Below are 17407 nucleotides of genomic sequence, written 5' to 3'. Positions count from 1 at the left end.
CAATCAGCATAATCTGTTTATTATAATTCACAATGATATCATGAAGTTAGGTGTTGATTTTATTAGCAAGATTGGCGCTTTCATGTGTTATTAAACCTTCCAGGGAGAGGTTTAATAACACATTCAGACTTGCTTTCAGACTTGCTTTTTCAGTTTTTACATATATGGCTTCTTTAACACCTCTTTTAAACCAGTCGCTCTTCCGGTCTAGAATCTGGAAGAGGCAGTCTTCAAACATGTGTCCTTTTTCTTTTAGATATAGGTACACGGCTGAGTTCTGACCAGAGGAGCTGGCTCTTCTGTTGTTTGGTTTCACCCACATACAAATCAGAGCATTCCTCACTGCACTGCATACAAAATGTTACTCTTCTTGTGCTTTGGGGTGGGGTCTTTTGGGTAAACTAGTTGCTGCCTCAGTGTGTTGCTGGGTTTAAAGCAGATAGGGATGTGGTGTTTATTACTTATTACTAGAAGGATTTTTTAATAAACACCACATCCCTATCTGCTTTAAACCCAGCAACACATTGAGGCAGCAACTAGTTCCAGTTTAGTCAAATCATTCTGCAAAGTGGCAGCATCCTGCATGGAATCACCACAATTAAAGTCTGCTAAAAGAAACATGTAAACACCAGATAAACAGAGAACCAGTAAATCATTATAAAAATAGTATTATTTGCTTAAAATGGACTCTATAGGAAATGGCTTTCCTTTAAATCTAAGCTTTCTGCACAGTGGGTTTTCACATTAGGGTTCTGTACTAAAGGAACCTGTACTAATCTAACTGTAAATGTTGACCTCGCTGTGTACCAGGATATCATGCTGCTCACTTAAGCCACTTTGTTTAACTACCATTTATGTTATTTCTACTAAATTATGTAGCCTTGCATATATCAACGCAGTTGAGTGCTGTGCACTTCTTCTGTTCTCTGAGTCTCTCCCTTAGTTGGCAACATTCTGCATGGACCTTCGTTTTACACAAATCAATCCATCTGACTTTCTCCCAATCTCCCTTTTAAACACACTCTTAAAGTGCTTTAAAGGAGCTTACCCTTGTCTATCTTAGCATACCTTATAATATATATACACTATATGCTACTACCACTCACTTCACTTCTCTGACTCCTGATCTTGGCTATCCCTACACCAAGGAGGCAAATTCACTAAAGGACGAAGTGCCTAACGCTAGCGTTAATTCGCTAGCGTAGCGCATTTTCGTTAATTCGTCGATTCACTAACCGACACTGGCGTAAATTCGCTAGTGTTACTTCGCACCCTTACGCCTGGCGAATTTGCACAACGGACGTAACTACGCAAATTCACTGATGCGCACATTTTTCTGGACGCTACCTTTTACGCCAGACTTCCTTCACCACCTCAGACCAGGCAAAGTGCAATAGAGTAGATAGTGATTGCTTCAAAAAAAGTAAAAAAAAAATTCTATGTCCCAAAAAACGCTGGCGTTTTTTTCTTTTTTATGGGTGATAGGCTGAAAAAGATAATTTTTTTGGGGCTACCCTCCTTCCCCCCTACATTTCCTAACTCATGGCACCTTAACTATACAGTGGGCACGTGTGTAGGGCAAAATAAAAAATGTATTTGCTGTTTTGAAGGTTTCCCAGGCTTGTGTAGTGATGCTACATATACCGCCATTGTAACTTCAATTTGGCGCCGTATGCAAATTAAGCATCGCTCATAACTTCGCTTTGCTTGGCGAATTAACGCTAGTGCAACTTCGCAACCTTACACTTCCCCTGAGCGCAACTTCGGATTTTAGTGAATTTGCGTAGCGCTGGCGAAAATACGCCTGGCGAAGTGCGGCGAAGCAGATGCTGGCGCAACTACGAATCTTAGTGAATTTGCCCCCATGTGTCTCATACACCCTTCTATACACTTTCAATAAATATTGGTAAAACAAGGTCAACCTGTAGACATTTTGGGGGCCTGAAAAATAATTTGCTGTGGAGCCCAGTAATATCTAGTTATGCCACTGATTGTAAGCCCTATTCAGTAAAATCCTCTTTCACTTGGTTATTGATTATATTTTATGTATAATCTATATTCAATGTATACACCCATCTATTGTACATTATTGCACAATGTATTTGTGCTTTATACATACAAGTGTTAATAATAGTAGTAATAGTAAAACATATTTTTAGATTGCAGATAAGAACTGTTCAAGTCATTCCAGCAGCAATACTCTTTCAAGTAATGCATCAAGTAGCAATGATGAAAAGCATTTTGGTTCAGGGGACTTTATGGATCCTGAGTTACTTGGACTTACATTCATTAAAGGAGCATCAACAGACAGTGGGATTGACACAGCATCATGTAGTATACCAGCACCAGTTACTGCATCAATTCATCATTCAGTAAGCAGATCTGCATTACACAGCGGGGCAGAACAAGTGGTACAGTGGAACAATTCTTCAGAAAGCATGGTACATGGAAGTATGGGGGATCTTAGTGAGCTGTCATCACTTTCCAGGTATGTGCAATAACTGCTACCCATGTTAGAGGGCTCACCAAAGCTACCATGACTTCACTAGTGAAATTTTGCTTTATTTGTTGTGTGATTGTAGACTAGTCATTAAAGGTACTGAAATCTATAGCGCTCCTTGCACTTTTGCATAGATGTGCTTGGCACCACTGCCTCCATTCCTCTATACATAAAGGGGTCTTTTACTAATGATTGATTTGCGATTTTTTTTCCACAAATTTTGAAAAACTTGTGGTTTCCTATTAGCTCAACTGTAAAAACCATAAAAACCTCTAATGCAAAACTTCTCCAAGTAAAAGATGTCAAGGTTCTATAGAAGTCAATGGGAGCTGCGCTAATTCTACTGGACCCCTAAAAGTTAAATTACATTTAAAAAATGAAATCAATTCAGACTAAGAGGTTTTCTGATTTTTTTTTTTGCTAGGAATTGTAAGAAAACTTGAATTTTTAGAGGTTTTCATTCAGCTTTTTTTTACCTTCATACTTTTTATATTCAGATCTTTTAATAAATTCAGTGGCAATTGTGGTTTTAGGATTTGTTAGATTAGTTGTGGTATTCAAAAACCTCTAAAACCACTAAAATCGAACCTTTAATAAATAAGCCTCACAGTGTGAGAAGTGCAAATTTCCAGTGCAATCGCTATCAGGGTACTTTTATTCAAGGTATAAGTAAGATATTCTCTCCCTGCTATTAGACAGTAGAGATGTCGCGAACTGTTCGCCGGCGAACTTGTTCGCGCGAACATCGGGTGTTCGCGCTCGCCGGAAGTTCGCGAACGTCGCGCGACGTTCGCCATTTTGGGTTCGCCATTGTTGGCGCTTTTTTTTGCCCTCTCACCCCAGACCAGCAGGTACATGGCAGCCAATCAGGAAGCTCTCCCCTGGACCACTCCCCTTCCCTATAAAAACCGAAGCCCTGCAGCGTTTTTTCACTCTGCCTGTGTGTGCTGAAGAGATAGTGTAGGGAGAGAGCTGCTGCCTGTTAGTGATTTCAGGGACAGTTGAAAGTTTGCTGGCTAGTAATCGTTTTGATACTGCTCTGTTATTGGAGGGACAGAAGTCTGCAGGGGTTTGAGGGACATTTAAGCTTAGGTAGCTTTGCTGGCTAGTAATCTACCTTCTACTGCAGTGCTCTGTATGTAGCTGCAGTGGGCAGCTGTCCTGCTTCTGATCTCATCTGCTGACTGCTGCAATAACAGTAGTCCTTGTAAGGACTGCTTTTATTTATTTTTTTGTTGTTTTACTACTACTACTACTACTACTACTATAAGAGCCCAGTGCTATTAGTCTAGCAGTGTTGGGGAGTGGGACTGGTGTGCTAATCTGCTGCTCCTAGTAGTTCAGCAGCACCAACTTTAATTTTTTTTTTTTAATATTCATTTTTTTTTTATTTTACTTTTTTTATTTTACTACCGCTGTAGTAGTGTATAAGTTGACCTTTTAGGCATTATTTGCCCTGTAGGCATTATTTGCACACTGTTTTCTTCAACCCGCCATCGAGCTGTGTGACCTTGTTCCCATTCTGTCTAAATATCCATAATATTACCGTCTCCAGAAAAAACACCGGAGTCACTTTTTTCAAGCAGCATTCATATATTTTACGTAATCCGTATCCACCGCTGTAGTAGTGTATACGTTGGCCTTGTAGGCATTATTTGCACACTGTTTTCTTCAACCCGCCATCGAGCTGTGTGACCTTGTTCCCATTCTGTCTAAATATCCATAATATTACCGTCTCCAGAAAAAACACCGGAGTCACTTTTTTCAAGCAGCATTCATATATTTTACGTAATCCGTATCCACCGCTGTAGTAGTGTATACGTTGGCCTTGTAGGCATTATTTGCACACTGTTTCTTCAACCCGCCATCGAGCTGTGTGACCTTGTTCCCATTCTGTCTAAATATCCATAATATTACCGTCTCCAGAAAAAACACCGGAGTCACTTTTTTCAAGCAGCCATAATATATTTTACGTAATCCGTATCCACCGCTGTAGTAGTGTATACGTTGGCCTTGTAGGCATTATTTGCACACTGTTTTCTTCAACCCGCCATCGAGCTGTGTGACCTTGTTCCCATTCTGTCTAAATATCCATAATATTACCGTCTCCAGAAAAAACACCGGAGTCACTTTTTTCAAGCAGCATTCATATATTTTACGTAATCCGTATCCACCGCTGTAGTAGTGTATACGTTGGCCTTGTAGGCATTATTTGCACACTGTTTTCTTCAACCCGCCATCGAGCTGTGTGACCTTGTTCCCATTCTGTCTAAATATCCATAATATACCGTCTCCAGAAAAAACACCGGAGTCACTTTTTTCAAGCAGCATTCATATATTTTACGTAATCCGTATCCACCGCTGTAGTAGTGTATACGTTGGCCTTGTAGGCATTATTTGCACACTGTTTTCTTCAACCCGCCATCGAGCTGTGTGACCTTGTTCCCATTCTGTCTAAATATCCATAATATTACCGTCTCCAGAAAAAACACCGGAGTCACTTTTTTCAAGCAGCATTCATATATTTTACGTAATCCGTATCCACCGCTGTAGTAGTGTATACGTTGGCCTTGTAGGCATTATTTGCACACTGTTTTCTTCAACCCGCCATCGAGCTGTGTGACCTTGTTCCCATTCTGTCTAAATATCCATAATATTACCGTCTCCAGAAAAAACACCGGAGTCACTTTTTTCAAGCAGCATTCATATATTTTACGTAATCCGTATCCACCGCTGTAGTAGTGTATACGTTGGCCTTGTAGGCATTATTTGCACAGTGTTTTCTTCAACCCGCCATCGAGCTGTGTGAGCTTGTTCCCATTTTGTCTAAATATTGATAATATTATCGTCTCTAGAAAAACCACTTGAGTTACTTTTTTTCAAGCAGCATTCATATATTTTACGTAATCCGTATCCACCGCTGTAGTAGTGTATACGTTGACCTTGTAGGCATTATTTGCACACTGTTTTCTTCAACCCGCCATCGAGCTGTGTGAGCTTGTTCACATTTTGTCTAAATATTGATAATATTATCGTCTCTAGAAAAACCACTTGAGTTACTTTTTTCAAGCAGCATTCATATATTTTACGTAATCCGTATCCACCGCTGTAGTAGTGTATACGTTGACCTTGTAGGCATTATTTGCACATGTTTTCTTCAACCCGCCATCGAGCTGTGTGAGCTTGTTCACATTTTGTCTAAATATTGATAATTTTATCGTCTCTAGAAAACCACTTGAGTTACTTTTTTTCAAGCAGCATTCATTATATTTACGTTAACCGTATCCACCGCTTAGGTAGTGTATACGTTGACCTTGTAGGCATTATTTGCACAGTGTTTTCTTCAACCCGCCATCGAGCTGTGTGAGCTTGTTCACATTTTGTCTAAATATTGATAATATTATCGTCTCTAGAAAAACCACTTGAGTTACTTTTTTTCAAGCAGCATTCATATATTTTACGTAATCCGTATCCACCGCTGTAGTAGTGTATACGTTGACCTTGTAGGCATTATTTGCACAGTGTTTTCTTCAACCCGCCATCGAGCTGTGTGAGCTTGTTCACATTTTGTCTAAATATTGATAATATTATCGTCTCTAGAAAAACCACTTGAGTTACTTTTTTTCAAGCAGCATTCATATATTTTACGTAATCCGTATCCACCGCTGTAGTAGTGTATACGTTGACCTTGTAGGCATTATTTGCACAGTGTTTTCTTCAACCCGCCATCTAGCTGTGTGTATTATCGTTTCCAGAAAAACCAACTGAGTTTTTGTTGTTGTTGTTGTTTTTTTAAAAATAATGCCAGGCAAAGGCAGGCCGCCACGCAGAGGCCGTGCTAGGGGCCGTGCTGCTATGCAATCCTGTGGCCCTAGCAAATTTCCCAGTTTTAAAAAGCCAATGACCCTGAACTCCCAAAATGCTGAAGAGGTAGTTGACTGGCTTACACAGCACACCCCATCCTCTACCGTTTCTAACTTTACCACAACATCCTCCTCATCCTCCACTGCTATGGCCACCCCACGTAACACTTCCTCCACCACCGGTGCCCCTTCTTCACTGGGGTCAGAGGAGTTATTTTCCAATGAGTTTCTTGAACTGAGTAATGCGCAACCATTATTGCCAGAAGAAGATGAAGGAGATGAGGACCTTACACCAGATTTAATTCTGGCAGAGAACACGATAGAGATGGACATAATGAGTGATGAGGAGGAGGTCCCCGCTGCTGCTTCCTTCTGTGATGTGTCAGAAGAAATTGATGCATCTGAGGAGAATGATGATGAGGAGATTGATGTTTTGTGGGTGCCTAGTAGAAGAGAGCAAGAGGAGGGTAGTTCAGATGGAGAGACGGAGAGTCAGAGAGGCAGTAGGAGAATAAGACTTAGAAGAAGCAGGGAGGACAGCCCGCAGGGATCAGCAGGGCAACAACATGTATCGGCACCTGTGTTCAGCCGGCCAACGCACCCGCCATTGCCGCCAATACCGCCAACTCCGCCAACTTCTACTGTTACCGCCAGATCGCACACTTCCAAAAAGTCAGCAGTGTGGGATTTTTTTAATGTGTGTGCCTCTGACAAAAGCATTGTAATTTGCAATGAGTGCAGTCAGAAACTGAGCCTTGGTAAGCCCAACAGCCACATAGGTACAACTTCTATGCGAAGGCACATGAGCGGCAAGCACAAAGCACTTTGGGAGCAACACCTCAAAGGCAACAGGCAAACTAAAAGCCACACTCCTTCTGGTCCAGCATCTTACTGCTCTACCTCTGCTCTCCTTGACCCGTCTGAACCACCCTCCACTCCGCCTTCCACCTTGACCACCTGTTCCCATTCCCAGTCATCTGCCACCAGCCAAGTTTCTGTGAAGGCCATGTTTGAGCGTAAGAAGCCAATGTCTGACTGTCACCCCTTGCCCGGCGTCTGACAGCTGGCTTGTCTGCACTCTTAGCCCGCCAGCTTTTACCATACCAGCTGGTGGACTCTGAGGCCTTCCGCAAATTTGTAGCAATTGGGACACCGCAGTGGAAGGTACCCAGCCGCAATTTTTTTCTAAAAAGGGAATACCACACCTGTACCAACATGTGCAGAGCCAAGTTACCGCATCTCTGTCACTTAGTGTTGGGCCAAAGGTCCATATGACTACTGACGCATGGTCCTCCAAGCATGGTCAGGGCAGGTATGTCACCTACACTGCCCACTGGGTGAACTTGGTAATGGCTGGGAAGCAGGGAATGGGTAGCTCAACAACAACAGTGGAGTTGGTGTCACCGCCACGGATTGCACGCGGTTCTGCCACCACCTCTACTCCTCCATCGCTCTCTACCTCGTCTTCTTCTTCTTCTTACTCTGCTGCTGGGTCCTCCTTCTCCTCCTCCACACCTGTGCACCCCCAGCTCCCCTAGGCTATTCGACGTGCCAGGTACGCCGTTGTCACGCTGTCTTGGGGATGACGTGCCTGGAAAGCAAAAACCATACCGGATCTGTACTCCTGTCATCTCTGCAGTCACAGGCCGATCGGTGGCTGACCCCACACCAACTGCAGATCGGAAAAGTGGTGTGTGACAATGGAAGCAATCTGTTGGCAGCGTTGAGACTAGGCAATTTAACACATGTGCCCTGCATGGCACATGTGTTAAATTTAATAGTCCAACGTTTTGTCTCCAAGTACCCAGGATTCCAGGACGTTCTCACCCAGTCCAGAAAGGTGTCGGCCCATTTCAGACGTTCCTACACAGCCATGGCACGCCTTGCTGACATTCAGCAGCGCTACAACATGCCAGTCAGGCGTTTGATTTCTGACAGCCAGACTCGCTGGAATTCAACGCTCCTTATGTTGGAACGTCTGCTGCAACAACAAAGGGCCGTCAACGAGTACCTTTTTGAACTGGGTGGTAGGACTGGATCTGCACAGCTGGGGATTTTTTTCCCCCGTTACTGGGTGCTTATGCGCGATGCCTGCAGGCTCATGCGACCTTTTGAAGAGGTGACAAATATGGTCAGTCGCACCGAAGGCACCATCAGCGACCTAATACCCTTCGCTTTCTTCCTGGAGCGTGCCGTGCGACGAGTGACAGATGAGGCTGTAGACCAGCGTGACGAGGAGCTGGAAGCGCACGATTTCTGGTCGGAATCACCAGAACGAACCCAGGCACCTGCTGCAACGCAGGGAGAGGTGCCAGAAGTGGAGTCAGAGGAGGAAGGTGGCTTTGTGGAGGAGGAGGAGGAGGACCAACAGGAGCAGGCTTCCCAGGGGGCTAGTGGTGACCTTTTGGGGACCCCTGGTCTTGTACGTGGCTGGGGGGAGGAGACCGTGGATGATGCAGTCCTTGATAATGAGGAAGCGGAGATGGATAGCTCTGCATCCAACCTTGTGAGAATGGGGTCTTTCATGCTGTCATGCCTGTTGAAGGACCCCCGTATCAAGAGGCTTAAGGAGAAGGACCTGTACTGGGTCGCAACGCTACTAGACCCTCGGTACAAGCATAAAGTGTCAGAAATGTTACCAACATACCACAAGTCCGAAAAGATGCGGCATTTACAAACCAGCCTGCAAAACATGTTGTACAATGCTTTTAAGGGTGATGTCACTTCAGGAACTCATCAACATTCCAGGGGCAGAGGTGCCAGTAATCCTGCCACGAGCACACCTGCAAGGACAAAGCCCTTTGGCCAGTCTGTAACGTCAGACATGCAAATGTTTTTCTGTCCAAGGCAGCGCCACAACCCTTCTGGATCCACCCTCAAAGAACGCCTCGACCGGCAGGTAGCGGACTACCTGGCATTAACTGCAGATATCGACACTCTGAGGAGCGATGAACCCCTGGACTACTGGGTGCGCAGGCTTGATCTGTGGCCAGAGCTGTCACAATTTGCCATGAACCTCTTGTCTTGCCCAGCCTCAAGTGTGCTCTCAGAAAGGACCTTCAGTGCAGCAGGAGGGATTGTAACTGAGAAGAGAACTCGCCTAGGTCACAAAAGTGTCGATTACCTGACCTTTATTAAAATGAATGAGGGGTGGATCTCGGAGGGTTACTGCACGCCGGAAGACTTGTTCTGACTTCTATGCAGCTGTCCTTCTCTTCAAGCCTCATGACTCCACACACAGCTGTCCTTTAGCGTCCTCCTCCTCCCTCCGCCACCGTTACAAACTAGGGTGCAAACCCTACTGGTTTAATTTTTTCTGGCCTCTGTGCTTCAGTGGCTGCAACCAAAAAAACTGGGCAAACAATGTCTACAAGGTCAACGTATGGCAAAAAATGACTATTTTCAGCATTTATATGGCATATTTTTTCTGGCAACTGTGCTTCAGTGGCTGCGTCCAAAAAAATGCATATTTTCTGCATTTATATGGCATAATTTTTCTGGCAACTGTGCTTCAGTGGCTGCGACCAAAAAAATGCATATTTTCTGCATTTATATGGCATAATTTTTCTGGCCTCTGTGCTTCAGTGGCTGCAACCAAAAAAATTTATATTTTCAGCATTTATATGGCATAATTTTTCTGGCCTCTGTGCTTCAGTGGCTGCAACCAAAAAAATTTATATTTTCAGCATTTATATGGCATAATTTTTCTGGCAACTGTGCTTCAGTGGCTGCGACCAAAAAAATTACTATTTTCAGCATTTATATGGCATATTTTTTCTGGCCTCTGTGCTTCAGTGGCTGCGGCCAAAAAAACTGGGCAAACAATGCCTACAAGGTCAACGACGTTGACCTTGTAGGCATTGTTTGCCCAGTTTTTTTGGCCGCAGCCACTGAAGCACAGAGGCCAGAAAAAATATGCCATATAAATGCTGAAAATAGTAATTTTTTGCCATACGTTGACTCAACGTATATGGCAAAAAATGACTATTTTCAGCATTTATATGGCATATTTTTTCTGGCAACTGTGCTTCAGTGGCTGCGACCAAAAAAATGCATATTTTCTGCATTTATATGGCATAATTTTTCTGGCCTCTGTGCTTCAGTGGCTGCAACCAAAAAAATTTATATTTTCAGCATTTATATGGCATAATTTTTCTGGCAACTGTGCTTCAGTGGCTGCGACCAAAAAAATGCATATTTTCTGCATTTATATGGCATAATTTTTCTGGCCTCTGTGCTTCAGTGGCTGCAACCAAAAAAATTTATATTTTCAGCATTTATATGGCATAATTTTTCTGGCAACTGTGCTTCAGTGGCTGCGTCCAAAAAAACTGGGCAAACAATGTCTACAAGGTCAACGTATGGCGAAAAATTACTATTTTCAGCATTTATATGGCATATTTTTTCTGGCAACTGTGCTTCAGTGGCTGCGTCCAAAAAAACTGGGCAAACAATGCCTACAAGGTCAACGTATGGCAGTTGTTTAAAGAGAACAGTAGATTACTAGCCAGCAAAGCTACCTAAGCTAAAATGTCCCTCAAATCCCTGCAGACTTCTGTCCCTCCAATACAGAGCAGTATCAAGCAGATTACTAGCCAGCAAGCTTACTATCATCTGTCCCTGAAATCACTAACAGCTCTCCCCCTACACTATCTCTTCCAAGCACACACAGGCAGATTTTTCAGATACATTTTTGCCCTTGATCCCCCTCTGGCATGCCACTGTCCAGGTCGTTGCACCCTTTAAACAACTTTAAAATCATTTTTCTGGCCAGAAATGTCTTTTCTAGATGTTAAAGTTCGCCTTCCCATTGAAGTCTATGGGGTTCGCGAACCGTTCGCGAACCGCTCGCATTTTTGCGCAAGTTCGCGAATATGTTCGTGAACTTTTTTTCCGACGTTCGCTACATCCCTATTAGACAGATATGAGGCAGCTTTTCATTTTTGGATGTATACATTATGTTTCCTTTGTATAATGTAAGACAATGGAATTAGCATCTGTTAGCAGATTATATTACATTTTTATCCTGTGGTTTCTGAATTACCTAGCTCTCTAAATTGGGTTTTAAACTGCTCGAAGGATAGCTGCACTGGGATGGAAGCATGTCACCCCAGGTGCGTTAATTTAAACTGACACACCAGATTCATAGTTAAAGGGGTGATTCACCTTTAAGGTAACTTTTATTATGTTATAGAACGTCCAATTCTAAGCAACTTTTCAATTGGTATTTATTATTTGTTTTTTATCCTTTTATAGTTATTTGTCCATTTCTTCTGATTGTTTGCAGCTTTAAAATTCTATTCAGACTCTTTCCTATTCATATTCCATTCTCTTATTCAAATCAATGCATGGTTGCTATGGTAACTTGGGCCCTAGTTACCAGATTGCTTAAAATGCAAATTGAAGAATCTCTGAATAAAATGCTAAATAACTCAAAAACCTTCAATAATAAAAAATGAAAACCAATTGCAATTTGTCTCGGAATATCACTCTCTGTAGCATACTAAAAGTTATCTCAAAGGTGAACAACCCCTTTAAGCCATAAAGAAAAAGACTTCAGAAAAAGACTTCAGAAAAGGCATCACTATACATAACATCTGCATCTATTTTAGAATGGTCACACTTGTGCCTGTGTTTGTAAATGAGGCTTTATATTTCTAAGCTTCTCTAACAATTCCCTTATACAGACTTGAATCTCTGCTGCCTTGATAGATCTTTGCAGTTGAATAGTTCTTCTGTCACTTCTTTGAGAGAGCTGCTATAAGACTATTTGATCCCTCCATCTTTTGTGATATCCTGTCATTGCAATTTCAACTTTTAATACTTTCTCCTGCTTCTGGGCATATTTTATTAAATTTAGCACTGAACTGAGTCTGCCTTACTTTGTATTGATTGTCAAAATCTAGCCACCTCTGCAATAGTGAACAAGTAGGCAGTGGAGAGGAAAAACAAGACCCTCAGTTTTTCACCTTATTGAATCCTGGGAGATTGTAACCATTTGGCTGTATGTGATTTAAATAAGGTTGCCGTTATCCATTTTGTGTCTAATAATCAAGATTTAGTGGCTTTTTGGGAGCCTAGAGAGTAGAGATGCTTGATGTTGCAGCCATCTCCCTACCATGTATTATTTTTACTCTTCGCTTTAAAGTAGCTTTTTGGGGAGCAGCTTTCTGTTTACCTGACATTAAACTATTGTACTCCATTATAAGATCCATATGTGGAAAAATAAGATCTAGTAATTTTCTTGTACTTCGTTGCGTTGCTTCACGGCAAATAAATAAAGACATATATGAATGCATTGCATTTTTGAAATGTACCACTTTTTGGTTATATGAATGCTAGATGACTTTTAACTCTTTCCCCGCCAAGAATGTAGCTCCTATGTTCTTTTAGAAAAAGGCTCAAAGAGCCAAGAACGTAGGAGCGAGAACAGGGTGCAGAGAGACACTACTGGCAGCACAATCCCCTAGGCAATGAGTTTACCGAGTTTAATCATCTTCTTCCTCCTCGATGGCCTGCACAATGTCTTCAAAGGCAGCAGCATCTTGTCACAGGACTTCCGTGTTGCAAGTGTAGCACACTTAATGTTTGTACATGTAAGACTGCTGGGTAATGTAGTCCCCTGTGCCTTCCATTACAGTTCAGAGGAACCAGTTAATGTTTCAGCCTGCAGGAAGGAAGAGATTTTCTCCAGCCAATGATAAAGGAGACAGTCTGTGCCCTGCCCCCACAACCTGGAAGAGGAGGAGGAACTAGCCAGCATGTAGAGAGGTGCTGGGAGATCTGGAAACTGGCAGTTTGTGTTCCAGCCTGCTGAGCGACCAGCCAGAGAGAGAGAGACTGTTATTAACCTGTAAGTGGAGAACACTGCAGTGTGCAGCCTGCTTGGAGTTAGTTGCTGCTGTTCACTGGAGAAAGCTTTGTTGTCAGGCACCCACTGTGATCCAGGAGTACAGCAGTCAACCATCTTGATTTGGAGAAGGCCACAGTGTGGAGAGAAGCAAGGTTCCGTTGTGCTGCCAGTTTAAGAAACATTGGGAGTTATAGTAACAGACATTATCCTGCCAGTCCATTGGAGGGTGAGACATATTGTGCAAGGAGAGCTGAGAGCATTGCTGCACACTTCTAACAGCACCAGAGGGAGCACCGTTTATACCCTTAAAAAGGGATACATCACCATATTTTGTTGGCATTACACCCAGAGACATAATCCAGTTTCCCAGTTCAGCCAAAACTTAAAATGGATTTTCCATTCATTTAGGCTGCTGTGCCATTTGCAGCCCACCCAGTACTTTCAACCGAGTAAGGCCCCCCACCAGTATACAGCTGTTGTGGGACTTAGGTGTGCACACCAGGGTTTGAAGGGTTTTACACAGGCTGTTCTTGGTGAATTGTCATAGTTACTGCAATGTTAGCAGAGTACTAATTGTCCTAGTATTGTTTTCTAACCAATTCTTTCTTACAGCTGCAGCTGTTTAATAAAGTCAGGTTGTGCCTGTTGCACTGCCATCTTGTGTGCCTGGTTGCTGGGCACATATTATGCGTACACAAACACACACACATAATTTTATTTTTACTTTTTTTAGTTCTTTATTTTATCAATTTCCCTCTGGTATTCCCCTAAAAACTGTTGATTTCACATTGTGACTATTCGATTAAGCAATCTGACCGCTAACCATGCTGTTGGATCAGTTATGTTATTTTATCGATTTGGCTAATTGTATTTGATTTCTGTGATTTTATTGTGGTTTTATGCTTGTATCATTATTCTTTGTTTTTTTAGCGTCGTTTGCACTTTGATCATTTGGAGTAGAAACACTTTTTTAGAAATTTGTGTATTCGTGTACTTTTCAACAATATATGGTTTTGGGGGATCTTTGTGTTGTTAGGGGGTCTTGGGGCACATATTACACAGTCAGGGGGCTTTGTTTACAGAAGGCAAATTGTCAGCCGAGAAAATTCATATGCACTATTTTCATTTGGGATCTTCACATGCCCACCTGCTTTGGTATATATATGCAAATTGGGCATCAAAATGTTCAGTAAACCCTTGGTGTCAATATTTAGGGTGTTTTTCCATTGTATGTAAGAAATTGGGTGAGATAAATGTGATCAATTGCGGTTACAATTTGTAGGCGGTTTTCAGAAATGTCATAAAAAACGCTGCCTTTAGCGTAGCTTTGCAGTATAGTAGTTTGGAGTAGAAAGACATAATTACCTGTTTTGGATTCAGCAGAATGTGTACTTTCCGAAAATATATGGTTTTAGGGGGTTCTTTGTACTGTAAGTGGGTCTTGCAGCACCTAATATGCAGGCAGGGGGCTTTGTTCACAGAAGGCAAATTGGCAGCAGAGAAAATTCATATGCACTATTTTCATTTGGGGTCAATACATGCCAGCTCCTTTGGTATATCTATGCATATTGGGCATCAAACTGTTCAGTAGACCCTTGGCGTCAATATTTAGTGTGTTTTCTAATTGTATGCAAGAAATTGGGTGAGATAAATGTGACCAATTGCAATATTTTTAGGTGATTTTCAGAAATGTCATAAACGCTGCCTTTAGCACAGCTTTGCAGTTGGGTAGTTTGGAGAAAGAGACATGCGAACCCAATTTGGATTCAGGGGAATATGTACTTTCCAAAAATATATGGTTTTCTGGGGTGAATTTACTTTTTTCATGCGAACCCAAACATGATGTTATGATGATGTGTTGATTTTGCAGTATCTGGGATTACAGAACTGATAGCTTGAATGGGATGGCTGCATTTTGGGGCACCTATATGCCACATACTTAGATAAACGTATACATATTATACATAAACCGGTTTAGCGGACCCCAGGCTTTCATATTTAGGGTGATCTATCTTGATACCTAATTGTATGTAGGAGATAAGATGCTGCAGGGTGGAAATTTTGAGGTGATTTTTGGAAATGTCACCAAAATCGGCAAATTTAGGAAAGGTATGATGCTGTAGACTAGAAACTTTGAAGTCATTTTTTAAAAAATTCACAAATTTTTTATAAAAAATTATAACTTTAGGAAAGAATTGCAACTTAGTAGTTTGAAATACACAGATATATTTACCAATTTTTGATTTCCAGAATCTGCTCTTTATAATAAGGTGTAGTTTTCTAGGGTAAACGTACTGTTTAGAATCAGAAGTATGCTGTTTTGTGGAGTGGTGATTTGGAAATTTGGTAGTGTACTGCTTGGAGTTTTGATCTATACAAGTGAGAAATATCCATAAATCTATATATATTTGGTATTGGCTTGTTCAGGAGAGAAAAAAGTAGACAAACTGTGTGGCTTATGTTTTATTGCCTGTTTCTTACCTTTTAACCCTTTCCATGTCAGCAGCAGATGTACTAAATGGAATTGTAATTTGCCTGACACTGACAATAATGGAACCTGGGAATTGGTTGAATTGGTGCTAGTAGCTTTTACTTCTGTCAGCACCTCAGATTCTACAATCCACAGCATGGAAGAAGTTAAATAGTACTAATAGTGCTAATAAATGTTTTGTTTTAGTGTGTACAATCAGTGGAGGCTCAGTTAAATTTTTTTTTCAAAACCTGTTTTAAAGTAATTTTTATATTTTGATACTTACACTTAGGGGCAGATTTATTAAGGTTCAAAATGGAAATTTTAATTCAAATTTTCAAGTTCATAAATTCGAGTTGGGAATAATCCAAATTCAAATTCGAGATTTATCATACCTGGACCCAGGGAACAATTAGAATTCAACTATTCGCCTCTTAAAACCTGCCAAGTTCATGAAGAAGTCAATGGCAGAGGTCCACTGACCCATTTGATGATGTTAATAGCATTCCTAACATTTGAGGTTTTTTTCGGAAAAAAAATTTGATTCGAATTTAGTCAAATTTTATTAGAATTCAATTCGAGTTTTCAGGTCGGTAATATTCGTTCGAGTTTCAGATATTTAATTTTATATTCTTAAATAAGATACTATTCAAATTTAGAGGTCATTAGAGTTCATTCAAATTAAAAAAAGCTCTAATATTCGACCTTTGATAAATCTGCCCCTTACTGTCCACGGCATATCTGATATAATCCTTATGCTAATTTTTAGTGTGGGGCTGTGACTTGCTCCCATCTATGTGCATGCACATGATGTAGGATGGGGCGAGGAGCTGACCAATCTACAACACATGCATGGGCTTAAGAGATAAGCAATAATGTGCAATAAGCGACATGTGTCTCAAATGCAGAATAATGATTTCTACTAAGTATAGTTTTAATTTTCCAGTGGGTCGCTTCATTCAGGGAGCCCTTCAGCACATGGTCCTAAACCTAAAGGAACTCTGAATACCTCAAAAGTATATATTCAGCCTCGTCCCACCCCCCAAAAAATAACTGGAACTATTTCAAATACATTCCAAAACCAAAGTGCTGTCAGGAAATATGTAATTGGATGGAAAAATACTGATAACAGTCCACACTCTGAAGAATGTAACATTTCAGACTGCCATGGGTAAGCACAATTTGTATATTTTCTATACCATTTAACATTATCAAGGTGTGTAAAAATATTATAGTTTTTTAGATATACCATATTTTGTGATAGAAACTTTAAAGGGCGCGTAAACTCTAAAAACAAACTAATGTGAAATTCATCAGAGCTCTCTAAAAAGCATATTTGCAACTGACATCAATTATTTTTTATAGTTTTCAAGATATTAGAAGTATTTAAAAGTGTGTAGAATATTAATCTGGTTCTTCACTGGTCAGTACTAAGCAGCCCAAGATCAAAACACTTTTTTATCCTCACTGTAGACAGTAGGTTGTTTTGATATTGTAATATCAAGACAAGTAAATCTAATTGTTTTTCTCAGAATTTGTGTGTGTGTAAACATCATTATTAATTACTTATATACACATAGGCGGAGGGTGATTTTTTTTTGTTTGGGAAGGCTCAGTCTAATGTTATTTCAATAATTTCTTTACCAGCGATTTCCCACTAGTGGAGAAATAACTGATTCAGTCCCATATTATAAGCATTTGCAAAAGTTGAAATTTACCTG

General features: G+C 41.1%; 1 protein-coding gene across 3 annotated transcripts in view; it reads left to right on the top strand.

The window, feature by feature from the left end:
• Positions 1-17407, top strand: part of LOC108717893 (signal-induced proliferation-associated 1-like protein 2) — a 175521-nt gene that overhangs the window by 106308 nt on the left and 51806 nt on the right. For 2 of the 3 annotated variants that reach the window (XM_041564533.1, XM_041564532.1), the window contains exons 13-14: positions 2160-2488; positions 16633-16857. In XM_041564533.1, coding sequence (XP_041420467.1) covers positions 2160-2488; positions 16633-16857 — 554 coding nt within the window. The remainder of the gene's footprint in view (positions 1-2159; positions 2489-16632; positions 16858-17407) is intronic. The other variant, XM_041564534.1, reaches the window with a different exon arrangement.

The sequence above is a fragment of the Xenopus laevis genome, chromosome 5S (assembly GCF_017654675.1).
Source record: "Xenopus laevis strain J_2021 chromosome 5S, Xenopus_laevis_v10.1, whole genome shotgun sequence".
NCBI classification, from domain to species: domain Eukaryota; kingdom Metazoa; phylum Chordata; class Amphibia; order Anura; family Pipidae; genus Xenopus; species Xenopus laevis.
The sequence above is the reverse complement of the archived record's forward strand: the minus strand, read 5'-3'. Positions and strand labels throughout refer to the sequence as shown.